Below are 25,884 nucleotides of genomic sequence, written 5' to 3'. Positions count from 1 at the left end.
AATATTGTTCCTAGTACCTGCCTAGACCCAGATCTGCTTGCAAATGTCTTTGTAGCATGACAGTACCTGGGGAAGGTGTCCCACTGGCACTGTACAGCAGCCAATATGCCAGATGCACTCACAAAATCCATTATTGTGCCTGGCTGGGGAACGCTTGTCAAGGTCAAGCTGGCTACACCCTGTGACAGCAACTCTGATGATCTCCTTGAACCCTCTTCTTTAAAAGCTGCTCCAAGAGTTGCCTACAGCTGCTGACCCACTGCTTCCCCAGAAAAGTGGGCTGAAGGACTGTCTGAGGACTTGGATGGTGTCTTGGCTGTGCCCCAGCATTTACTTGCTAATGACATGCAAGACAGTGACTAATGTCATATCCCTGCTGTGCTGTGTGTATGCTTGAGCAGGCCCTGCTGAGTTGGGCTGGAGCAGACACTTCCATGCCAGGGTAGTAGGTTGGACTGAGGGTGACTGGAAGGTACCCTGTAGTGAGTATAGTGACCTCTGCCATGCTCTCTCTAGCCCAGGAAAGAGCCATCCCTTTGTGCTCAGCTGGCCCAAAAACAGTGCCAGAGATGACCCCGGAACCCACCCCAAGGTGGCTGTTGTTTCTTGCACATTAACCCTTGGCAGCTGTTAAATCATATTCCAAGCTGCAGTTCTAAACACTGGTGCTGCCATGGGCAGTTTGAGGGAGGAGCACTGGCCCCATCAGTTTTGCAGGCAAAGAGCTGCTCGTACAGCATCTCCCTTCCAGCTCCCTGCACTTGCAGGGTGCCAAAAACCTCTCCTCCTGCACAGATGCCAAACCAGCACCGACTGCCTTCACAGGCCCAACTTGTTCAGTGGAATATCTGGATACTGTCCTAGCAGGGTCATGCTGTAGAGTCATGCTGTCCAGGTCAACTTGCTGGCTGGAGCTCTGCCCCTCGGTGCAAATGCCCCCCAGCCCAGCTGGAGCATCCTTGCACGCGCCGTCAGGCTGCATCCATCTGGGGTCTGTGTAGGGGCTGCTATGGCCCCGACCTTCTGTGAAATCCCTGCTAGTAAGGCAGCCTGTCGCAGAATACTGCAGTCAGCTCCTGGGTCTGGATTTCATCTGACTCCAATCAGGAGATATAACCCAATTTCCAGTAACGGGGGAGCTTCAGACACATCAGAGAAACAAGTGCCTGCAGTATTTCAGTCTAACGAAGGCAATAAATTCAGGAAGGATTATACAAACCAAACTAATGTGTGAAGTAATCTAGTAGCTATACGGAGTTTTCATTCATATACAGCAGTGCAGAGTAAAAGAAAATGTGGACAGCCAGCAGGGCATTTAAATAAAATAATGTAGAATGTGGTAGGTTAATAATAATAAAATAGTATCCATGCATATAAATTAGCTGGAAATGCCACAGAAGTTAGTAAAGTATCAAAATGGTAATTTCCTAATTGACGTGAAGAGGAGAGAAACGGTTTCCTGTGTGCCTGCAGATTTATACAGGTTGCTGAAAATTTCACATGTATTTGACTTATTTACTTTTTAAGATGTTAATGAAATGTTGAGACAAAAGGCCTGTTTGTATGCAGCGTAGGTTAGCTATTTTTTTCAACTGATATGTTTCTTTTTCTAAAAAAATAAGTTTTGGAGTTAAAACTAGCCAATATTTTTAATGACAAAAAAATCTGGGGAGAGTGGAAGAGAGAAGAGGGAAATTCTGATCTTTGCCAAAGTAGCTCACTTTAGTATACTTGAAAAAAAATTATGTTTGATATTTCTGACATGTATTTTTGACTTGTCATTTTCTAAAGGCATTACTCATAGAATTGAACAACATTTAAAAAAAAATAGTTTTTTTTTCTGTAATAAAGGAAAGAGACGGAAGGAGGTAATTGGAATACAAAGCAACACACATTATTCTGAGGTGAATGAAACAGTTCAGGCAAAACAAAAGTCTCACTGAAAATCATGCAAAAAAGGATCTGCTGTATTTCTGCATCAATTGATGCTTGGCCATGAAACTGAAAAATGAATTATTTCCCACATTGTGTTTTGTGGCACATTAAATCTAAATTATACAAGAATCCCAGATATGCAGAACACTTAAGCGTGTGCTTAACTTCGGACTGCATGAGTGGTGACATTAAAGTCAATGGTCTATTAAACACATGATTGAAGTTAATGCCATTTTGAGCTTGCAGCTTTTGTACAACAAATACCTGCCCTGGAGAAGTCTGGGAAAGATGCAGAGTGGTGATACCAGCAATATACCAAGGGTACAAAGAGTGAGGGTCAGTCTTGTATCTTGTAAGGTCTGTACAATCTTTTGGGTGGATTGTCTAACTGAATGGCTTGGAAGCAGTGCAAATCTTCCACAGGACTGTGAATTTACTATCAACAAACTTGGTACTTTCATGCATTCCTGCATGATACAAAGGAAGTTTTATGTGGCTGTGTCTAAAAGCAGAAAATATGCAGTCCTTTCGCAGCAGTATGATTTTTATTGTCAGGAGACCTTTGTGGAGATATGAATTAGCTAGGCAGAAATAAGACCATGCCACTTCCAACTCTGTCCTTCTGTGATAAATCAGAATTTTTATTTATTTTTTTTTTTAATGCAGAGTCCGGTGCACTTATCTTGACAAAAAACCAAAACCAAAACCAAAACCAAAACCAAACAAAAAACAAAACAAAAAAAAGAAAAAACAGGAAGTCCCCAAACCCAAAGCTTACATCATAGGGTAGAGATGGATTTCTGTCCACAGTGATTCTCTGGGGGGACATCTTCCTGCAAAAGAGGTGAACTATGTTCTATCTTTTGCTTAAATATGATCTTTCTATATAACACTAGTGGTATCAACTAGTGCTTAATGTAACAAACACTGGCTTATAATGAGGTGTAGCAAACTCAAAACTCTAATAGTCTAAAATTTTATGCCTTAAAATCTGATGATTTCTCTGCACCTCTTTGTAATTATCAATTACTATAGCATGAGCTCTTTACAAATGCAATATATAGTTCAATATATATCTGTGTAATCACATACTACACTAACATCTTTATATTAATATAGAGCTATTAAAATATCATATGTTAGCAATAGATCTTTCTAACTAGTGACCTACATTTATTTTGTGCATAAGTATGACCTCAGATAATTCTTACAGTTGTAGAGGGGTACATTTATCAAAGATTTAGTCATTCTTCACTCTTCAGAATCAGACTGTCATTGGAACAAACCTCTATGCCTGTGTGCTAAAAGCGATTCAGTAGTTTTAAGGCTATAAATGTTTAAAGTTAGTGGGTTTTCAAGCATGCTTTTTCTCCCCCCACTTCAGTCCTACTTTTTTCGCCATTCTCCCTCTTTTTTTAAGCTGTGTAGTACAGAGCTGTAAGGAGGCTGTGCAATGCTTTAGCCTTGGCTCAGTCTCTCAGGATTCTCCCTTTTCTGTTGATCTGGAGGGATTTAATGGCAGTAGAAATTTGTAATGGGGCTCTTCACCATTAGCACCAGTTAAAATGCAGTTTAGGGAACTTAAGCATGAAGGATACCAGGGGAGGGGTTACTCAGAATTGGACTGTGGGCCTAATTCATCCTTGCTGGAAAGAGAGAAATGCAACCACTTCGGCTATGCTGGTGGCAGGGATGGGAGTTGCTGGGTGAGGGATGTCAGCTACGGAGCACTGGCACCATCCTTAGCTTGCAGCTTTTGCATTGCCACTGCCGTGCTCTCCTGGCCTTTTCCAGGCTTAATCTACCACTGGCTATTCCTTTTTTTCTTCTTTTAAACTGTCTCTTGGAACTAACCCTTGGAGGCTCTGGGAAAATTTGGTCAATTTTGTGCTAATTGTTTGGCAGTCTGAAAAACACTGTCTTCAGAGAGTTACATAATGGGGGAAGGGAAGGGGGGAGCAAAGGATTGTCCTGCTTCTCATGTCAGCATAAGTCAACGGAGAGAGAAGCAATGAATATTTTTATTTATTATTTATACGATGCCATAAGTGTACTTGGCACTCTGCAGTCAAATAACAGACAGTGGCTCTGCCACCAGAATTTGGCAGCCTGAAAGATGGGAGCTGGCCTCCTTCATCTTAATAATCATGGCTGAATTGCTGGTGGGGAAGGGGATGGGAGGATGAGCTCTACAAGATTTAAAAAAAAAAATAGATTCCCCCTCACCATTTCATTGCTTCTGCCTAGTAATTGTTACATTTGAAGTTATAGGTACATACATATACATGATAAATATTTGGCAGGTTGTATCTTTTTAGGCACTTTTCACTTCATGAGGTGGAAAGGATTCCTGCTTCTCCCAGGCCTTTGTCTTTTCAAGTCAAATTTCTCCTGAGTTGTGAAGGGCCACAAAAGTGATCGGAGGGCTGGAGCACCTCTCCTATGAAGACAGGCTGAGAGAACTGGGATTGTTCAGTCTGGAAAGAGAAGGTTCTGAGGAGACCTGATAGTGGCCTTCCAGATCCTGAAGTAGCTATGGGAAAACTGAGGAGGTGCTTTTTACAAAGACATGTAGAGACAGGAAAAAGGGAATGGCTTTAAACTGTAAGAGGGTAGATTCAGATGAGATGTTAGGAAGAAATTCTTTACCTTAAGGGTGGTGAGATGCTGGAACAGGCTGCTCAGGAAAGCTTTTGATGCCTCATCCCTGGCAGTGTTCAAGGCCAGGTTGGATGGGACCTGTTCTAGAGGTAGGTGTTCCTTTCCATACAAGGGGGTTGGAACTAGATGATCTTTACAATTCCTTCCAATCCAAACCATTCCATGATTCTGTGAGTCCTGGTGGCCCACCAGGTGTATCTGTTTCAGTGCCCCAGGACTCAGAAGGTGGCCATATGTCTTTCATTCCTCTGCTGTTATCAGCTTGCTGATGGGAGGCAGCTTTCCACAGAAGACTAAAGGAAGGCATTGTCCCACACCTGTCCCATGGTGCTAAGATGCCTCAGCTGCCCTGCCTCAAGTTCCCTGCTTATTGCTTTGCCTCCCTGCCTACAGAGTTGCTTAAGAAATTGCACTGAGGTGATGAATAGGCTATTATAATAATTTCAATAAACATTCTGGCCTCAGTGAAGTCTTTGGGAAGGTTGCCAGACTTATCCAAGATTTCACCCTTCTGCCCAGTGGTTGGTACCTACATACGAGGTGCTGAAGCTACTACTGGCTACTATTAGTACTCAGAAGATAGGAGGCTCTGACCTGCCTTTATTAGTTAAAATGGATGAAAAAAGAATTGCGCCCCCCACCAAACTACACCCTCTGAATTTCTCAGTGTTTCGTAATTTGCTTACCAGTTGACTCATGCACAAACAAAGCAGATTTTAAGCTCCTCTGTGCTTCGCTGCTACCTCACCTCTCAAGGTCTTTTTCATCAGTTAATTTTCTCCTTCTGAATGAAGATCTACATTTCTAATGATAGTAACATGAGTGTACTAACCAGTGTCTTTCTGCCGCACTGATTTATTTTGTTCTAGCCTGGGATTATTCAGTAGATGCCTTTTGCCCCACTGTGTTTAGCTTCTAGGATGCTGTCTTCCAAGGGTGGAATACATGGCATGATTTTACACTGGGATAATGAGATATTCTCCATCTCCATCTCCATGCATGCAAGCAGAAGTTAACTGTAGCTAAAATCCCATAGCCCACTTAATCGCAACAAATACGACTGTGCTCATCTGATACCACACCTACTAATACTATGGCTGTGCTAGAACCTCTCATTTCTGACTTGTGAAACTTGGTGATTCCACTACAGGTGTTGTTCTCTGTTCAAGCTTGGGGGACAGCTAAGAGTGTGACTGACATGAAGCCTATAGCCTGCCTGGGTCCTGAGGAATTTTTTAAAGCCTCAGTGCTACTTTTGGGGTTGAGAAGCTTAACAGACTCTGCATAATTCTTATGCACGTGGCAGCCCAAGAAGATGACTGGATGTTGGTGATGGGTGGGCTCTGTCCACTTGTGATCCTAAAGTCACCCCACAAGCCTGGTGTATCTGTAATGACTGGGTCAGCAGAAAGCCAGTGTGATCCCAGCATGTGGGGTCAAGGTCTAGCTATGAAAGATGGGAGACCCCTGGAATGCCATCTGTTTGGGGCAATGCTATGCTGCCCAAGGTTTTCAGTCACGCTTTTCAGACCTGCATATAGCAATCCAGCTCAACAAGAGGGTGCACAGTCCTAGTGTGTGCATTGCTCTGGCAATAACTTCATGTGATGGTGGCTTCTTCCACCAATTGGGTCTCTGCTTTCATCTCAGTTATTTACAAGGGCAACTATTTTTAAAGTTGCTATATTTGAGTACCTTTCTTTTGCTTTCACCCGCCCTCCCCTCTCCCCTCCACTGTCTCTAGGTTGCTCTGTTTGCTCTGTTCCCATGCCTGACCCACATGTGTCCCTGTTTCACCTTCAGACATTCATAGTAGTTTTCTTCTTGGTTGTGGGTCTGAGCCTCCCTACATCTTCCTTTAAAAGTGACTTTAATCTAATTCTTTTCCAACTTTGCTGCAGTCAGCTGCTCTGACTGATAACTCCTTTTTCAGACTTATCTAGAGGAATTCATGGGTGAAAGCACTATGCAAAGCAAGACCCAAGAATTTGAAACATCACTGGGTATTGAATAATAAGATAAGCCACAAAGTCAAAGTCTGAGGGAGCACAGGGTATTTTTATGCCCTCCCAAAACTGACTTATACTGGATTTGATGCTGTTCATTCCCTTCCCTTCCCTTCCCTTCCCTTCCCTTCCCTTCCTTCCCTTCCCTTCCCTTCCCTTCCCTTCCCTTCCCTTCCCTTCCCTTCCCTTCCCTTCCTTCCCTTCCCTTCCCTTCCCTTCCCTTCCCTTCCCTTCCCTTCCCTTCCCTTCCTTCCCTTCCCTTCCCTTCCCTTCCCTTCCCTTCCCTTCCCTTCCCTTCCCTTCCCTTCCCTTCCCTTCCCTTCCCTTTTTTGCCACTGCAACCTTAGGGCTAATTTCTGTGACTGGACTGAACAGTCAGTAAAAGTTCATGTGGCAACTGGATTCTGAGCTTTGAGGAGTCACAGCTGCTGCTCAGGAGGTTGATGGTGATATTGTGAGGGAATGCAGAAGAAGAGAAGAAATCAGAGCTGGGGTAAAAGGAAGTTCTGAAAACTTGTACTTGCTTAGAAATGTCTGTGATTTCTACCTTAAGAATAAAAGATGTCTGTAATGTCAAAACTAGGTGACTGTGCAGAGGGGAGACAAATGCTTTAGGAATAAAGCTTGCAAAGTATCTTGTACAGGAGATTCATGAGTAATATGCAGCACAGTCTCTTTAATCTGCTCTCCTTCCAGTTTACTGTATCAGTGTTATGATTTAGGTTTGCAGTATGATCTTCTGCCTATGTTGTTGGGTGGCACATTCCTAGCTGTAATGCCATTGTAGCAATATAAAAGTTCCCTGTGCCAACATAGCAATAGAGCAGGCTCCACATGAGGCACATTTCTCTGAATGTGCCTGTGTGCCTGATCAAGCTGGATAAAGAAAAGAACACAGTAAAAATACAAAAAAGATGGTACTGGTGGCGTTGATTGATATTCCAGAAACAAACTAGTCACCACCTGAATATAGATCAGGACAGAGTTACAGCTTTGAAGATCTTGCAGGCTGCAGATGACAAAACTAAAGGACAGAAGGAAAAGAATACCACATATAGAGGCACTAGAGAGATTAATAATGAGCCTTAATTCTCACTAGCAATGCTTTTGTTTCCTTGCCACAAGATTTTTTTTGTGTAATGTTCTCTTAGCATCTTGGTGTCTTGGTCAGATTGTTCTTGGTACAGTGGAGGTGGAGAGCATGTCCACCAACCAAAGGCAAGTCCTGATGTAGCTTGGGATCAAAAAATCTTTTGGGAGTGGGAAAGGAGGAGAGTCAGCCATTAGCTTTGAGAGCTAATTCCATTAGCTGTGAAGGAATTAATTTCCTGTCTGAAACAGAGGACAGAGAAGCAAGGCAGTGAGGGCAAGACATGCTGCTGTGGAGATGTGTAGTCTATCAAGAATTAAGTATAGGCATGGAGCTACCTCAGATTTCCCTGAGAACCATTAACATACTCTAATTTTTAACAAGTTGTGTGTGAAGTGCTTGTGCTTGGCTTGATTCTCAGGCAATGAAGAAAGGTGCAAGCAGACTGCAGTGACGTGCAGCTGAACCACAGCGAGAGGGGACAATCAGGAATGTTTGTGAAATGCAGAGGTTATGCTGAAGTTATGCACTGGAGCATGGCTTTGCTTTTCTAGCCCGGTGTTACTAAATCTTATGTTGCAGCTCACTAATAAATGCCATCTTTTTAAAAGATATTTTCCCTGTGCTGCAACAGAATTGTTGTATGGCTGCCAAAAGAGTGAGCAGAGTGCTGCTTAGAGGTGCCTGCACAAATAGTTGAGGTAGACAAGTTCAAAAGGTTGAGAGTGATGCCCTGGTCATCAGGTTCTAGAAAGTATTGGGCACTTTGAGATGTCTGCTCTCCACAGGGGTGAATAGCAGTGAATAGTACTTTTGGTGGGAGAAACCGTCCTGAGGGCCAAATGGTCCAGTGGCTGGATTCAGCTGTGCACACACAGATGTCTTGAGCCAATTCATGTGCACTGGAGTATGCAAAATACCCTCAGATGGCTGGCAAATCTGGCACAGGGAATGTGCAGGACTGGCTCTCAAAGTGAAATTCCCTGGGGCATCTCAACTTGGGCAAATGAACTGAATCCAGAGAAAGCCAACTCTGTCTTGGGTTGTGTCAAAAGAAGTGTGGTCAGCAGGTCAAAGGAGGTGATTCTCCCACTCCACTCTCTCCTGAGACCTCTCGTGGATTACTGTGCCCAGTTCTGGAGCCTCCAGTACAGGAAGAACATGGATCTCCTGGAGTAAATCCAAAGGAAGGCCACAATGATGATCAGAGGGCTTAAGCACCTTTTCTATGAAGACAGACTGAGAGAATCAGGGTTGTTCAGCCTGGGGAAGAGAAGGTTCCAGGAAGACCTTATTGTAGCCTTTCAACACCTGAAGTGGCTACAGGAAAGCTGGGGAAGGACATTTTACAAAGTCATGTGCTGACAGGAAAAAGGGTAATGACTTTAAAATGAGAGTAGATTTAAGTTAGACGTTAGGAAGAAATTCTTTACCATGAAGGTGGTGAGACACTGGAACAGGTTGCCCAGTGAAAGTTTTGATGCCTCATCCCTAGAAGTGTTCAAGGCCAAGTTAGATGGGACTTTGAGCAGCCTGTTCCAGTGGGAAGTGTCCCTTTCCATGCAGGGGCCTTGGAACTAGATGGTCTTTAAGATCCCTTCCAACCCAAACCATCTCATGATTCTGTGATGTGATATGGACTCAAGCTCATTAGGATGCAGCTAACAAAGGAGTTGAATCTGGGACCTTATTTTGGTGTGTTGGAGATGTGGAGCTTCCTGTTGTAGACTATTTAAACTGAGAGTCTGGACCTCACAAAGTGAAAGGCGTCCTCTCAGAGAAGCTATCCAGCAGGGTATTTTTGATTTATTTTTTTTTAAAGCAGTCTAAAAGTAAATTGACTGATAAAAAAGAGTGTTTTTTGTTGCAAGAGCTTGCTGAGTTTGGGAAACTGCTTTCAATGCTATTGGCAAGCACTTTACAGTGTAAACAGGGTCTACATCAGGCAGATAAATAAGTGCAGATGCGCTTTTCTGTAGGAGCCATTTGGTGATAGACAATGCATTGAAAAAAAAAATTCCCATCAAATTAATTGTGGCCAATTAGACATACCCCCTTCCCCTCATCCCTGAATCCTCTCCAATTGTGGCTGCCTGAATGAGAAGAGCTCCTACCACCTGTTTCATTATGCAGATTGATACTCGAACATCTGAGAACAATGCCGCTTTCTGCACGGCACGGCTCCAAATTGCTAATGGAACAGCTCTGCCAGACAAGTCACTTACACTGCTCGTGCTGCTGCTGCCGACAGCTCTCAGAGCGAGTTGTGAGGGGAAGTGGGAAAGGGGCTCTTCACTCTGAATGTGCTAATAGCCCCCAGCCTGTGTGTTTATCGGTCTCCAGAGCAGGAAGATTTCTGCTCTCTGGCTCTGAGAGGTCACTTTCCCAGAGCCGTGGTGTGATTTGGGCTTAGTGCTTCTTGATTTCAATCTGTGGAGCAAGGGGATGAAGAAGTGAGCAGCTGCTGGGCTCATAGACTCATGTCCTAAAGCTACCCCAGCCCTTCAGGCAATGCTTGGTGTCTGCTTCCCACTCCCATCCGTAGCATCCATCTCCCCCTGCAACATTTGATGTGAAGCCAGTTCCATAAGGGCTTTCTCTCATGGATCAGTGTATCACCTCACCTTGGGTATGAGCATCTCCTTTCTGAATGAGGCCCCATGGTGGGTAAGTGGGAGGCTGCAAGGTGGAGTACACCTCCACCCAGGGCTTTCTCTGTGCAGGGCTGAAGCTGAGCCCCAGGCAGTCACCTCTAGTGGTAGGGAGAGCGGGGCAGCAGGACAGGGCTGTGGCTGCAGGGAAATGTGAGCTGGGGCTCCTACAAGTGGGGAACTTCTGCAGCCCTGTTTGCCTCTCACTGTGACTCTCCACAACAGGGTTTGCTCAGCAACTGGTGCAGTTGGTTGTCTTTCACTTTACATGTTATCACCTTTTTTTTTTTTTTTTTTTTCCCAAAGCCTCACAGGGTCCTTATTGCTGATGCCTAGGGTAGAATAGTTGTGACCTAGGGCTCTGGCAGGAGAAACATGTACAGGAAATGATAGGAAAGTTCTCTCATTAATCTAAATTCTGACACTTTTCGTCAATATTTGTGGTTGATTCCTTTGCCGATATTTACTGAGGTATTGACAGTACCTCTGCACAGGCTGCCTCCATGTAATGGCCCCTGCGTTTTGCTGCAGCTCCTGTCTCATGTCTCCCCAGCTCTTTCTAGACCAGCTTGCCAAAGTGTCATGCTTCCCTGGGGCTGACTCTTCTGATACAGAAACTCTTACCCAGCCCTTGGGAGAAGACAAACAAGTGGCTTTCCTTAATTGACAAAAGCATGCCAATTGACTTTCCTCCTTTTGAATCTTCTCCAGATCCTCCACATGTTTCCCCCCTATATTGCCAGGAGAGAACACATTCCTTCCCACGTATTTTTGGGATTGTATGTCTTCTTGCTCCTTCAATATGAGCTGTGTGTTTGAGCAGAAGTGAGCTCAGAAAGATGCACCAATTTCTAACTCTGGAGAGCTCATTGGAAATCTGTCCTCTCATCTCTGGAATGCCTTGTGCCTACCTATGAGCAACAAACACAGGGATTTTTCACTTGCCATCTCCTACCAGAAAGCTGCATGCAAGTAGCACTACTTCTTCTCAAATGTGGAGAAGTTAGATGCTTATCTCTGGCTCCATAGGCTGTGGAGTCAGCTGGGCAGCAACTGCTTTCAGCTTTGCAAACACCAGTCGCAGTAGTGGGGGATGTGTTCCTCTTAGACATTCAATCTAAAGACCTCTGGTGTGGGTCCCAAACAGATCCTTTCAGACTGTTTCCTGTCTCATTATCCACCAGGCTATGGTTGAATTGTCTGTGCATGTGGTTGTGTGGATAATAATTTGTCTTTTCTGATCTGTTCTGACTGAGGAATGAGCAGAGGGCACGGGATGATCAGTGAAGGAGTGGTATGTGGTTTTGTAGGAGCCATCATCCTGGCTTCCTGCTCTAGAAAAATGGTTTTCCAGTTGTTGAAAAGGGGAATGTTTTCATTTATGTTTTGATTGCCCAGGAAGTTAAAAATTAAATATGGAGAATTTCACCTCTGGCTGCTAAGATAGGCACTCAAACACAGAAGGGACAAAGGATAGTTTAGAGGTGGAATCAGTTCCTTTATCACAGCCCTGCCTCATTACAGTCAGGCAGGTAGTCTGTTGGAAGCCTCTGTGTGGATGGGGGGATGCTCCATCTGCTCTAAAGTCTTAGTTCTGCAGCCTCTGGAGAAGCAAGTTTCACACTTTGCAAACTCCTGTTTCAGAGTGTCAGGGGAGAGACTGTGTTCCTTTGTGCCTGCTATGGCAATGTCCTTTTTGTGATGGGTCCCCTAAGCTGCTGCTATAATCACCTTGGTAAAAGAAGAATAATTTTAGCACGCTGCAGTGATTTTTCTCCCATCAAAGTTTGCTTTCATTACAGGTTTTGATAGCTATGAGTTTGTCTTCATCCCTAGGGGATGTGACAAGGTTCTAAGAGCCACCTTACTGCCTGTTTTATGCTATGTAAAACCTCTTTTTTTTGGTGATGTGCCAAGCTGTGTTTCAAAAAACAGTCCTGCTATTTTCTATTGGCTTAAAGCAGTAGGGCGTTTGTTCTCTCACACATTGATGTGTGCCCATACAAACCAGCCCATCTTGCCATCCAAACTGGAGAAGTGACTCCTTGCAGAGCCAGATGAGTTGCCTGGTACAGAGAAACAGGCGATGTGAATGGTGCTTCCACCCACCAACAGGCAAGGCTCCTGGTTGGCCTTATCACTGAGATGTTGGAGATGTTGTGAATGAGATACCCTGGTTTAGTGGCTTTGGTCTCCACAGCTGAGTTGACCAGGTTCCAAAATGACTTTGAGCAGAACTCAAGAACAAGCCTCATCTGCATGTTTTTTTGAGCTCTAGCTATAGACTGCAGCCACATTTCCAGTATAGAAGATGGTAGGACATGATTGCATGTATTCATGTACCAGGTGAACTGTTGCTGTCAAATGGATTTGGTCTGACAGTTAGCATGTTGTTAGCATGCTTCTCAAGAACATCCAAATATACAGTCACATCTGGGAGTCAGGAATTAGCACCAGGCAAGCTGCAGCTTGATACATCAAGAGAAGAGGGGGCTTCCCTCCATATAACCTACCTCTGCATCTTTTTTCTTTGCTGTTTATTCACTTCCCAGCTTAAAATTCTGTACTTCTTCCTGTCTGCTGGTTCTAGAGGTTTTAAGCAGTCTTGGTAATTGACAGTCTAAATTTTACTGCTCATAAATCCCCAGAGAGCATTGATTATGGCCTGACTTAAGCAAGTGGCACATAAAATCTCAAAGCCATAGAGCCGTAAGGGAATGTTATGATGAATGTATTTCTTGGGAGCAGCAAAAGCTTTGGAGTATTCTGCCAACTCTGTTCTGAGCATCAAATGTTACTAGTGACTTGTAGCACTAATAGCATTTCATTTGGGACATTTGCCCAAAAATCTGAAAGCTGATCATTCATGTGGTGAAGTGGGTGTCAGGTGTTCTGAGCTGCATCTCCATTACGTTTCTACTTTACTCAGAGTCGGGAACTTCAAAGGCATCAACAGAGCTGAAAAAGGTACTTCTTAAAAATTAAATCACAATTTTTGGGTAAAATGCACATAGATTTTATTAAAAAATCTTTCCTTGACTGTGTTCCAAAGCTTCTGTGAATTTTTTCATTTCCTTTTTTCTTTTATTTAACCTTCTTTTAGTGTTTGGTCACTGGATGTTTTATGCACTTAATCCAGAGTAGACAGAAAGTCTGGATTGCTTGGATTCATTTCTTGATTCTCAGACACTAAGAAGAGATGTTTGTTTGTGAAAACAGTGAAATTTACTATCTTCTTAACAATGTTTTCTACATTATAGCAAAATAAAACCTGAGGAGAGTGTGTTCTCCCATTCAGATGACTACTTCTTGCTGAAAGGTTGTGAGAAATGTTCTGTTTCTGTCTCTCCAGTTCCAGAAACCCAATGACTTCTCACCCCCTTTCCGCTTTGGGACGGTTCCCAATGGCAGCACAGAAAGGAACATTCGCAACAACTACCCTGAAATGCACAGCTATATGGTGAAGTTCAATCAGAGAGGGGTGGATGATGCACTGTTCTCACTGAAGACTGGGTGAGGCTTTCTTCTGTGCTTACTTGACACAGAAACCCGACTACTTTGCATGCTTGTTTAGGAAATTTTTTTGTGGAAATTATGTGTGAAAAATGAGTCTCCATTATTGTTCCATGGTTCAAAGTATACTAAGACCATATACAGCACAGGATAATAATTCTGTGGTTCTCTTAGCCAGGCTTTTCTATTAGTATCTGCACTAGATTTTCTGTTTTTTTCTGTGTTTATAGGCTATAAAAGAAAAAAAAAAAAAGAAAAAGAAAAAAAGGAAAACAAACAAACAAAAGATAAAAAAGAGGATCTTCTGTATGCTTGTATATGTTATCCTTGTGTATGTTAGTCCCAAAGACCTTGCTTCACCAAGTTGTTTCATGATGGTGGGTCTTTATGCATTCACATGAAAAGACCTCTGTGGACAAAGATTTTTTCATAGCATTTGTATTGTAATCTGAAAATTCCTTTGTTTTCCCTCCTTCTGTGTATAAAAGATTATGTTAATTAGGAAGCTGAAACAATCCTTGTCAGACTAATCCCACCCCAGTGTATCACTAGCTAATATAGTGTAAAGGAAGGTGTGCTTGAAGCAAATAATTTGGAAGTAGCTCTTCTCTCTGGGATATTTTAGTATCAAGAGCTTAACAAAATGTTGTTTGAATAATAAAAAAGTATATAGAATGGCAGAATTTCCTTGGGTAATTTGGGTGTGGGGAAAATTGTTAGCAAAGAATATGTTTGAATAGCTCATTCTATTTTAGTGGCACTGTGTCTGTAAAGGAGCAAAGTTAAAATGACATTCTGCAAGCTTTTGCCTTCTTCTTCAAAGACCTTCTCCTAGAGGTGACCATTTTGGTTGTCAGAGCCCAGCCCCAGTGAAAAAAAAACTATTCTAGCTCACACTTGTCTTGCACTCTTATGAGAATGTTCATTCCAAAGCGCGAATGAAGATGTTCAGCCAATTTAATTGCTAGATTAACTTAATATTCCTAAACCTGTTTGACATCACACAGCCCATTATAAATGATTGTACCATTGTTGGATGCCGTCCTGGGAAGGTACATTTGCCAGGATAGTCATCATCCAGGAAATAAATATGCTCTATCCTGGAAATATAGGGATGAAATAGAGCTCGTCTCTTGTAGTAGATGTCATCCTAGCTTCATATCCACCTTTGGACTCTCTTCCCTACAGATATGCACGTTCACCACACTGGAAATACATGTACAGCAGGTGGACTGAAAAGATGGCATGGGTGTGAGAATGTGCAAGGTGGAAGGTCTTTGGCCTTTTATTGAACAGTGTTTCATTTCAGACCTAGTGAGAGGATTTACTCATTGGCTGTCTTTGGCTATGTGGAAGATGCAACACCCTGAGAGTGCCCCCTACACCCACATAAATTTGTTGGAGTAAGAGGAAGGTTCTTATCAGACTGTGTTGTTGTCTACACATATCAGCACACAATGGAGATTTCTCTATGTTGAAACAGAATTTTTCTTGTGGTTTTCAGCTAAGCACTCTTTATCAAAGAACTACCTTATCAATGCAAAACATAAAGTTGGTATCATAACCACTTGACATTCATAAATATCCAGTAGTGCTTTTTACAGTAAGCGAGGAGTTAAAAATGGTGTCCTGACTGTATTTAATTTGAAAATAATCACATTTTGCTCAGCTAAGTCATAGCAGCAGTTTGAATCAGAGAGAATATTTTACTTACTTCAACCCCTTCTTTGCTATGTAATATTGATACATTTTATAAATCATCTTAAGTTCCTTTGAGATGAAAGGCAGTACAGAAATATAAGCTGTTCTTAGCACTATGGATGCCCTTGGCTTCCTCTTCATTCATCGTTAGGTTGCAGGGTGTTTGTATTCCAGATTTTCTTTCAGATCAGAAATTATGAGTATCAAAGGGTAAGAAAGAAATAAACAGTCCTAATTTACAATCTAGCTTCACCTGTAAACAGGTTCTAGGCCCAGACTTTATTTGGCTCTGATTAAAGTGAGGATGTAAACTGTTGTAATCTAACTGAAAGAGGTTAATTTCTGCCTTAATTACACAAAATCCCCATTGAAGTCCTACAGATTCTGTCTTTTCTGTACTATACCCTTCTTGTTTCTTGCACCCGTGCAGGAAGTTGGATGCTTTCATTTATGATGCAGCAGTGCTAAACTACATGGCTGGCAGAGATGAAGGCTGCAAGCTGGTGACAATTGGGAGTGGGAAAGTGTTTGCCTCCACTGGTTATGGTATCGCCATCCAAAAGGACTCAGGATGGAAGCGCCAGGTTGATCTTGCCATTCTACAGCTTTTTGGAGATGGTAAGTCTTAAAGGGAGAAGCTGGAGTTTTCCTATGACATACCAAGTTTTGCGTATAAGAAATAGAAATTCCTAGCTTTGGTGCTCCAGATTTGTCTTGAGAACAAGAATTTATGAAAAAAAAAAGATTTGTTAGAAGTGTTACACCAAAAAATGTGAAGACGTCACTCATTTTATGTTGTTGGTGCAGGGTAGTGGTATCATCAAAAACAATCTGAATAACAGTGAAGGTTTCAGAGAACCAGCTCAGATGTGTGTTTGAAAAATGTCTTGTGTGAAGAATGTCTTGTAAAAATCAAGATTTCTGTTGTGAAATTTTCACTACCTTTGAGTAATTACACTGGACTTCCTGTGGTCATTCCCATGCTTTATAGTTCTAGACAGGATAAAGCCAAGCAGATTGGATAAAATTAAAGGATAAGTATTTCTGGATGAAAGAGTTAACTCCAATTTTCCAGTACCTAAAAAAATCAGCAAAGGACTTGAGACTAAGAAGCCTATTTTGGAATTTTAAATTAGAATATTATAGTTACCTGGGTAATTTCATCCTTTACAGAGAAATTGCTATTATGAAAATATATATATCTGTGGGATAAAGAATTCCTTCTTAGAAGATATCCTTGTTTTCCCTTTCCGTTCCATAATATAGATTGCTCTATAAGTAAAATTCACAGGTGAATTTATTAGTAAGTCTTTTTTTTCCTGAAATCTGAAAATAAAATGCATTATAGTAAATATGGAAAGAATATAGCTTTGACAGATTTCAGCAGAAAAATTGCAACCTGATGGATAGAGTGTTCTGTCTCCTAAACAGCCTAGTATGTATTATTTCAGAAAAAGACATAAGTTCTCCATAAAGCTTTAAAGAATGCCATGGTGCCACATAAATAAATGGATTTTTCCCCCCCTGTCACTGGACTGAAGGTTGAAAATGTGAAAAACTAACTTTCCTAACAGCATGAAAAGAATTGCCAGCCTGCAAAATTAGTTTGCTTCTGAATGTCTCAGTATGTGTGTGTGCAAGAGAGAGTGTTTATCTTTCTCTTCCCTCATGAAAATACCATAATGGAAGTAAGTGGGGTATGAAATTAGACTACAGAACATTTGTTCCTAGCTGATACAAATTAGTAATATTTTTCATTGGTCAAAGGGCTTGGTGGTGTTGAATTTGGACAAAAAGAAAGGGAATAAAAACAGGTATAAATGCACAAATATTTTTGGGAACATTGCGCCTAGTTTTAATGAGCTGTGGATATGGTGGAAACAAATTCAAAATCAGACATTTTGATTTTAAAAGATCAACATTTTGAATTTTGAGATTGGAAATGTATAATGTTCTCATTTAGAAATCACTCATTTTTGTCTACCAGTGCCAGATACTGATTTTTCCCTTCATTGCCCTAACAAGACAGTTGAAATTTGTAAGGACAGGTCTTCAGTCATTTTGGACAACTTTTTCAGGATCTCTCTGTAGGCATTTAGCAGGTGTGATAGCTGTGTCCTGTGGTGGGGCTCTAGTGGCTGATACGTGACTGTGGAAAAATCCTGTTGCCTTCTCTGTGACAAACTGCACCTGCCTCCACCAGAAGGGCAGTCAGGATATTTCATGGATGTAACAGGTGTGGAAAAAGAGCGTGGCCACTAGAAGTGACCGTAGATCAACTTCTTGCTTTCAGTCTGTCCTAGCTTGAGCTCTTTAGCCACTGGAGGGCTATCTAACTGGTTTGTTTCCTTCTCTTTCTAGGGGAGATGGAGGAGCTAGAAGCACTGTGGCTCACTGGAATTTGTCACAATGAAAAGAATGAGGTCATGAGCAGCCAGCTGGATATAGATAACATGGCAGGTGTCTTCTACATGCTGGGAGCAGCCATGGCTCTCAGTCTCATCACTTTCATCTGTGAGCATCTCTTCTACTGGCAATTCCGCCACTGCTTCATGGGTGTCTGCTCTGGCAAGCCTGGCGTGGTCTTCTCCATCAGCAGGGTGAGTGTCATTAGGAAGCAGGGATGAACAGAGGATTAATTCATACAGTCCTAGGTACTGAAAATAGGGGAATCCACCGAGACTCTAACACACAGATGGCATAGAATGGTGGCCTGCAGGATGAAGGCTGCCATCTTTTCACTGTTAATGTTGTAAGAGTATTTAATCTTTTTCTGTGACATTTCTTCTGGATTATGGTCATGGAAATTTCACATGGAAATTAAAATGAAGTATAAAGAGAAACTGATGTAGGTGTCTGCTCCTCCAAAGTGAATTCTAAGGTCGCCAAATTAAGGGGCAATAGAACACGTAATAGAGGAGAACACGATTAGAGCTTCGGGAGCTTGTCATTGTCCTCCATATTACAGCTGTTCAGATGACCTTTTGTTAACTAGAAGTGTGCTGTCATGGACAGTCATGCATCTCTAGCCAAAAGCGATTCCCTAAACCATGAAGAAATCCTTCCAGGAAGGATGACCAAATGACCTTAGCAATTGCTTTATGCAAATCTGCCTTATGGTATAATATTTACATTTAAAAGAAGTTTCTAGTAATTTCTGAGTAATTTTTCTGCTATTAGTGTTGCTAGCACTGTCCTGTTTGGAGCTTTTTTCCCTTCTTTTAAGCCACTAGTCCTGTCCCCTGATCCATTCTGAAGTGAGGTCAAATCTTCTCATTTTTTGACCTCCGTGTCCAATGTAGTAGAATTAACTTTTATTGTGCAAGGGGTATATAATTGCCACATAATGCACTGTTGAATGGAAATGACAAAGCTGTTTGAGTGCAGGGGCACAGCCTCTCTTCTGTATTATTAGTTTCTAACTTGATTTAATCTGGAGATGAGATGTTTGGTGATGCTTAGCTAAGTACAGATTCCTTTTTTCTGGGATTATCTTTTAGACATGGGCCAGGCTGGTGAAGTCTGAAAACTGTTAATCATCTGCTAGCTGCTGAGAAACCATGATAACATGATGTGATGGTGTCCATTTCACAACTGGCACTAATCAGTAGGCACCATTTGGCAGGCCAGGGAATAACTGAGCCCATTTCTTTCTGCTTCTAGGGGTATCCTTTGCATACAGGCTGTGGGGAATGTGGAGGAATCAGGCACTTCTGCTCCCTGATTTGAGGTCGAATAGAGGACTTTTGCTTTCAGTGATGTCAATTTTGAGCCTATCACAGTTAAATCAGTAGAATACAATTAAAAATTCTAGTATACCTTACTCAACAAGATGCAAAAGACTTAATTCCTATTTGACAGTCCTGCTCTTTCTCCATTTCCTTTTCTAATCCATAGTGGTGATTAATGTAGCTGATTTTATGACAAATGAAGCTGTTCCCTTTTTAAGATAGCTCCCATCTTGTTGATTCACAGATGTCCAGATGAATTTCCAAGGCTAGAACAGATTTTCTTCCTCTCATCTGCACAGAATCATTTGTCTAGATGCTTTTCTCCCCAAGGATGTTATTTTCTTCACTTACAATTCTGTGTTACACCTACTAGATCTGTGTAACTCTTACAGATGCAGTCAGGTGCTCATGCACCCTACAGATATGACATAAAGCAAAGCAGAGGAAGAAGAATGGAGAGAAAAGGAAAATGTGAGGGGTAAGAAAGAGGGACAGAACAGCAAGGGTTGGTAGAGCAGGTCTGATTTAATTTGATTTGATTTGGCTTCATGGTGGAAGTCTGACAGGTCTTGCTGTCCTATGGAAATATGCTGTTGCTGCACAGGGTGCTTCCCATTGCAGGCTCCCTTTTATATATTCCTTGCAGGATCACTCACCTTCCTGCTTTCTCTCATTTCAGGGTATCTACAGCTGCATCCATGGTGTGGCCATTGAGGAACGCCAGTCAGCAATGAACTCCCCCACAGCAACTATGAACAACACCCATTCCAACATTCTCCGCCTGCTTCGGACAGCCAAGAACATGGCTAATCTGTCAGGGGTCAATGGCTCACCGCAGAGTGCCCTGGACTTCATCCGCCGCGAGTCATCTGTCTATGATATCTCTGAGCATCGCCGCAGCTTCACCCACTCGGACTGCAAGTCCTACAACAACCCCCCCTGCGAGGAGAACCTCTTTAGTGACTATATTAGTGAGGTGGAAAGGACCTTTGGCAACCTGCAGCTGAAGGACAGCAATGTGTATCAGGACCACTACCACCACCACCACCGCCCCCACAGCATTGGCAGCACCAGCTCCATCGACGGGCTCTACGACTGTGACAACCCGCCCTTCAACGCCCAGTCGCGGTCCATTGGGAAGAAGCCACTGGACCTGGGGTTACCTCCTGCCAAGCACAGCCAGCTGGGCGACCTTTATGGCAAGTTCTCCTTCAAGAGCGACCGCTATGGGGGCAGCGGGGCCCATGATGACCTGATCCGCTCAGACGTCTCTGACATTTCCACTCACACGGTCACCTATGGCAACATAGAGGGCAACGCGGCCAAGCGGCGGAAGCAGCAGTACAAGGACAGCCTGAAGAAGCGCCCAGCCTCCGCCAAGTCCCGGCGGGAGTTCGATGAGATAGAGCTGTCCTACCGCCGGCGCCCGCCCCGCTCGCCTGACCACAAGCGTTACTTCAGGGACAAGGAAGGGCTACGGGACTTCTACCTGGACCAGTTTCGGGCCAAGGAGAACTCACCACACTGGGAACATGTGGACTTGACTGATATCTACAAAGAACGTGGAGATGAGTTTAAGCGTGACACAGGAGGAGGAGGGGGTGGATCCTGCACCAACAGGGCCCACCACAAGCATGGCTCAGGCGAGTTTGGTGGAAGCAATGAGCACAAGCATGGTGTTGTGAGTGGGGTCCCGGCACCATGGGAGAAGAACCTGACCAACCTAGACTGGGAGGACCGGCCCGGGGCTAATTTCTGCCGCAGTTGCCCTTCTAAGCTGCACAACTACACGCCATCGGTGGTGGGGCAGAACTCCACCCGCCAGGCCTGCATCCGCTGCGAGGCCTGCAAGAAAGCGGGCAATCTGTACGACATAAGTGAGGACAACTCGCTCCAAGAACTGGACCAGCCACCTGCCCCTGTGCCCGTGACTACCAGCGCCACTTCCTCCTCCAAATATCCTCAGAGCCCGTCCAATTCTGCCTCCAAGGTGCAGAAGAAGAACCGCAACAAGCTCCGCCGGCAGCACTCCTATGACACCTTTGTGGACCTGCAGAAGGATGACTCGGTCCTGGCCCCCCGCAGCGTCAGCCTCAAGGACAAGGGCCGCTTTTTGGAGGGGAGCCCCTACGCCCACATGTTTGAGATGCCAGCCAGTGAGACCACCTTTGCCAACAACAAGTCCTCAGTGCCCGCCACCAGCTACCACCACCACAACAACCCCGGCACCAGTGGGGGTTACATGCTCAGCAAGTCGCTCTACCCTGACCGGGTCACCCAAAACCCTTTCATCCCCACTTTTGGGGATGACCAATGCTTGCTCCACGGCAGCAAATCTTATTTCTTCAGGCAGCCTGTGGTGGCAGGAGGGCCCAAAGCCAGGCCAGACTTCCGAGCCATCGTCACCACCAACAAGCCGGTGGTCTCAGCCCTTCATGGGGCTGTGCCAGCCCGTTTCCAGAAGGACATCTGTATAGGGAACCAGTCCAACCCCTGTGTGCCTAACAACAAAAACCCCAGGGCTTTCAATGGCTCCAGCAACGGGCATGTTTATGAGAAACTCTCCAGTATTGAGTCTGATGTTTGAGTGAGAGGGGAAGAGCGCGGGGAGGGACTTGGGGTGTATGTGAAGTGTGGGAGGGTGGGGTGGGATGAATCCCATCAGCTACTCTCCTGAGTCATCCTTAGTTTGTGGGATACTGGAGTTCTGATTAGTGCAGCACTGGTGACAAGTGCCACCTCTCTGGTTTCCCCTCTTCCTCCTCCTCTATCCCACCTTTTATCTCTTTTTCCATGTTCTCGCTCCTCCCATTCTCCTCCATTCCTGGCCATTGCACTTTACAGTGACGTTGGAGTTGGATATCCTCGTTCGTGATTTCAGGAAGGGGAGAAAAAGGGCAAGAAGGGGTGGGCTGAGGGGGAGTGGCAGTGACTCCGGCATTTCATTCTTGCTGGCTCCTGGCAGAGAAAGGCATATGCACACACATGAGTGTGTGTGGCAGGAGAAGACAGCAGAAGCAGTGTAATGGACATGCAGGAAAATATGCTTGCTTAGGCAACTCTTCCTGAAACTGCCTAGAAAAGAGTAGTGTTTGATGACATGGAGAAAGCGAAGGATGAATAACACAACTAATTTGATGATGCACTTATATGTTAGCTATACCGAGGTTCTCGTTACGTTATTTTGTGAAGACTATGGGGGTTTAGGGCTGAAATATATATATATATATATTTGCGTATATGCTGAGAAATTTTATTCTAAAATTTTGAATTGTCTGTTGTGGAGTCTTGGGGAAGGGAGAGAAGGCCTGTCTGCACGTCTGGCTAATAGTTTCACTACAGCTATTGTAGCCATTGAATCTATTGCAGACTGGTGTGTTAGGAAAGGAATCAGGGTCTGAGTTTGGGAAAGCAACCCTGGAATCAGGGGCGCTGCTGGAATATCTGATGGTGGATTCTGGTTTGCACTGAAACAAGAAGAGTTTGGGAAAAGGGACACAGTTTTGGTTTGTAGCTGTGAATTGCTCCCTAGTTGTGACATACTGTAAGGGTGGGAGCAGCTCATAGTATGGGTTAGCCTATACGCGAGTATATACGATAACTTTATACTTGAAATGTCTGTGGAGAAAGCAAAATCCTTTAAGGTGTCTGGATAACAAATGCAGTGGAACAGAGCTGAAGAGTAGGGAAAGGTGGGGAGTTTTTCACTGTCACATCAGGGGACACCAAGCCTGTTTTGGCATGTCCTTTCAGTGAGTAGGGCAGGAAAGAAGTTTTTCATCCTTCTGCCCTCCATACACAGCAGGTTAGAACAAAAGGAATAGGGTGCCCTCTGCCAATGCTGGCATGGTGCTGGAGAAAAAAAAAAAAAAAAGCCATGGAAGGGTGCATGTGGTGGCAGTGGTGCTGGTGGACTGTTTCAATGCCTCCTTTCACATGTGGAAATGGGAGAAGGGTGTGCACACCCATGGGAAACACATATGTGTATTTATTATTGAATGTATAGGGGAAGTACATGGCTTGTCTTCCTGGGAAGACAAATGCTTGAATAAATGCCAGAGAGCACAGAAGCTTGTGCTGAGGGCTGAAGATGAGACGTACAAGGCTGAGATGCATGTGTACATGTTTTTGTGCCTCTGTGTGTGAGAGAGATACTAGCACAGGTGCAAAGCTGGAATAGCCTAGGGTTTCCCATCCCTGCAGTTGTAGTGACAGCTTTCCTGGTGCACCTAGTATCGATAAGAGTGTTTTTTTCTTTCCATTGTATCATTTTAGATGCAAGTTAAACTAAAGGAAAGGGAGCAATGGTAGAAGAACTGAGAAGCTGAACTCCCCTTCCATATGTCTTCTTTCTCCTGGGATGGGGGTTTGTGCTGATCTCTCCTATTCTGAGAGATGTGGCAAAGTCTCTCCTGCTTATCCTGTGTCTGTTCCGGTGTCTCGATGACCATGGCTCAAGCAGGGGAAGGGTTGAGAGAGCCCTGTGCTGAGGACATGGGGCCACTGCCGTGGACTGACTCTGGAAGGCAGCCACATTTCTTGGACCTGAAAGCCACCTCTCTCACATTCCTCACTGCACCCTAGTTGATTTTATCTTTCTCTTTTTAAGCCAACAGAAGGCCTTTTATTTATTTATTTATTTGCCTATTTATTTTTTTTATTTTGTAAAGCTGGGGTGGGGGGAGGGTGGGATTTGTCTGTAAAGTCAAATAGTGTGAGGAGAGGGTGGGCAGGGTTGGTGAGGGGAATATTTTCATATATTTCACTGAGGAAATTAAGGAGGGAAGAGGGGGAGAATCTTTGTCATGCCACCCCTTAGTCTTCGAGGTAAGGGAACTTCTTGTTCTTTCCCTCTTTCCCTCTTCTCTTACTATAAGGACAAAAAGGAAAAGAGAAAAAAAAGGAAAAAGAAAAAAGAAACCAAACAAATTAACAGAGCGATCTGCAATCCAGAACACACGGCAGCTTGTCAGATGCCTCTGACAGTGGCCACCAAGAAGGCGTTCCTTTAATTTGTAAATATTTCTTTTTTATTGAGTTTTTGTATAAATTGGTGTTTCTCTTCTCGTGAATATTCAGGTCGTGGGGTGGGAGGGAGGGGAAGTTTGTTTCCGTTCTGTTTGTTTTCTAAGACTTTTCAGGCTGCGTTTTTGGAAGCGGTTTACGCGGGTCGAGGCCGTATGAATGAGGAAAAAAAAAGAGAGAGAGAGAGAGAGAGAGAGAAACCCATGTGTGTTGTGTTTCCCTGAGGCCCCCCCATATTGCCCTGTCACCTTTATCTTCATGAATGGAAGACGCCGGAACGTCACTTCAAGCCTTGCCAGCAGGGTTTCATGTTTCGATGGGAACACCCCCAATTCCTTTTTGCATAATAAACTCTCTGTACCAGCATCTCTCTGTGGAGTTTGGGCCTCAAGGCACTACACTGTCTTGATAGTTGTGGGGTGAACCATCAAGTTGGCCGCTCAGGTTGGACCATCACTTTGACATTAAGAGACTTCTCCAATGGCTACTTTGGTTTAGAAATCTTGGACCTGGGAAAGCTCATGATAATTTCTGGTATTTCCTAAGGGCTTGGGGGGGAGCTTGACAGCTGGCGAGGGCAGCTAATCTCTGGCGGTTATCTCGCTACTTTTCTGTCCCTCCCCACCTGGAACGAGGAAACCTGGAGGGTGGGTCTGCAGGGAAATTAAGCTGAAAACAAACCAAAAAGAAGTTAATGGAACTTTTTTCAAATCTCTTCTTAAAGGTTCTGATTTTTGTGTTCCGGGGTGAAAATTGATTCGTATTTTCTCCGAACTGGTCTGTCCCTTGTTCCACTGATTGGCAAATGATAGTTTGCCAAAATCATTATCTAGTGTTGATACTGTTGTAGCACTGTTAACACTCTGAGTGCTCTGCAAATATTAACTGTGCCACAAACCACTCAAATGAATGCTCTAGGGCAACCAGAAAAGAAGACCTGGAAATTCTGGACTGAACCACTGGTCTAACCACAGGAGTCTGGTATTTTTGCCTTCTCCCATAACAGATTAGGCCACGTGTCCATCAGGTTAATCCTTTCTCCTATAAACAATCTTTTCTGGTTGCTTTGTTTATTTTAGTTCTGACAGGTGAACAAGTTTTGGGACAGAGATGAAGGGTTGGTGTGGGAGGGGGGAGGGTATAATTCATAATCCAGAAAATAAATCAATGATGTTATTAAACTCTGATTATATATTTAGAATTTTAGATTTGGTGTATTTTCATTCTAAGTATTCAAGTGAATCAATCAGGTAATATTAGCAGCAGGTATTGTCTATACTAGAAAACCACCCATGTGCTGTTTATTACCTGTCCAGAAAAAGAACGGGGTTTCATACCAGAGCCTGTCAAAACTCCACATCCCCTCCCTTGCCATTTCTCTCCCTCTTCTGTAGAAACACCAGTGTTTTTTAGGGCAGCATCTGGAACATTTCCCCTCTCTGAAGGTTTCTGCACACATGAATACTGGGAAAAAACCATTGCGTCCTCTACAGTTTGATGACCTCTACTGTATATTTGCAGCTACCCTCCTGGGAAAGATTAGGCTCCTTTGACAATGTTTCTGACATTCA

General features: G+C 43.7%; 1 protein-coding gene across 1 annotated transcript in view; it reads left to right on the top strand.

Moving 5' to 3' along the window:
* Positions 1 to 21,875, top strand: part of GRIN2B (glutamate ionotropic receptor NMDA type subunit 2B) — a 207,298-nt gene extending 185,423 nt beyond the window's left edge. Inside the window, exons 10-13 of the mRNA XM_030454676.1 lie at positions 13,696 to 13,856; positions 15,988 to 16,175; positions 17,919 to 18,157; positions 19,968 to 21,875. Of these exons, the coding sequence (XP_030310536.1) occupies positions 13,696 to 13,856; positions 15,988 to 16,175; positions 17,919 to 18,157; positions 19,968 to 21,875 (2,496 nt within the window). The remainder of the gene's footprint in view (positions 1 to 13,695; positions 13,857 to 15,987; positions 16,176 to 17,918; positions 18,158 to 19,967) is intronic.
* Positions 21,876 to 25,884: the final 4,009 nt, after the last annotated feature.

This window comes from Calypte anna, chromosome 1 (assembly GCF_003957555.1).
Source record: "Calypte anna isolate BGI_N300 chromosome 1, bCalAnn1_v1.p, whole genome shotgun sequence".
Classification (NCBI taxonomy): Eukaryota; Metazoa; Chordata; class Aves; order Apodiformes; family Trochilidae; genus Calypte; species Calypte anna.
This window is presented reverse-complemented; position numbering and strand designations above follow the sequence as displayed.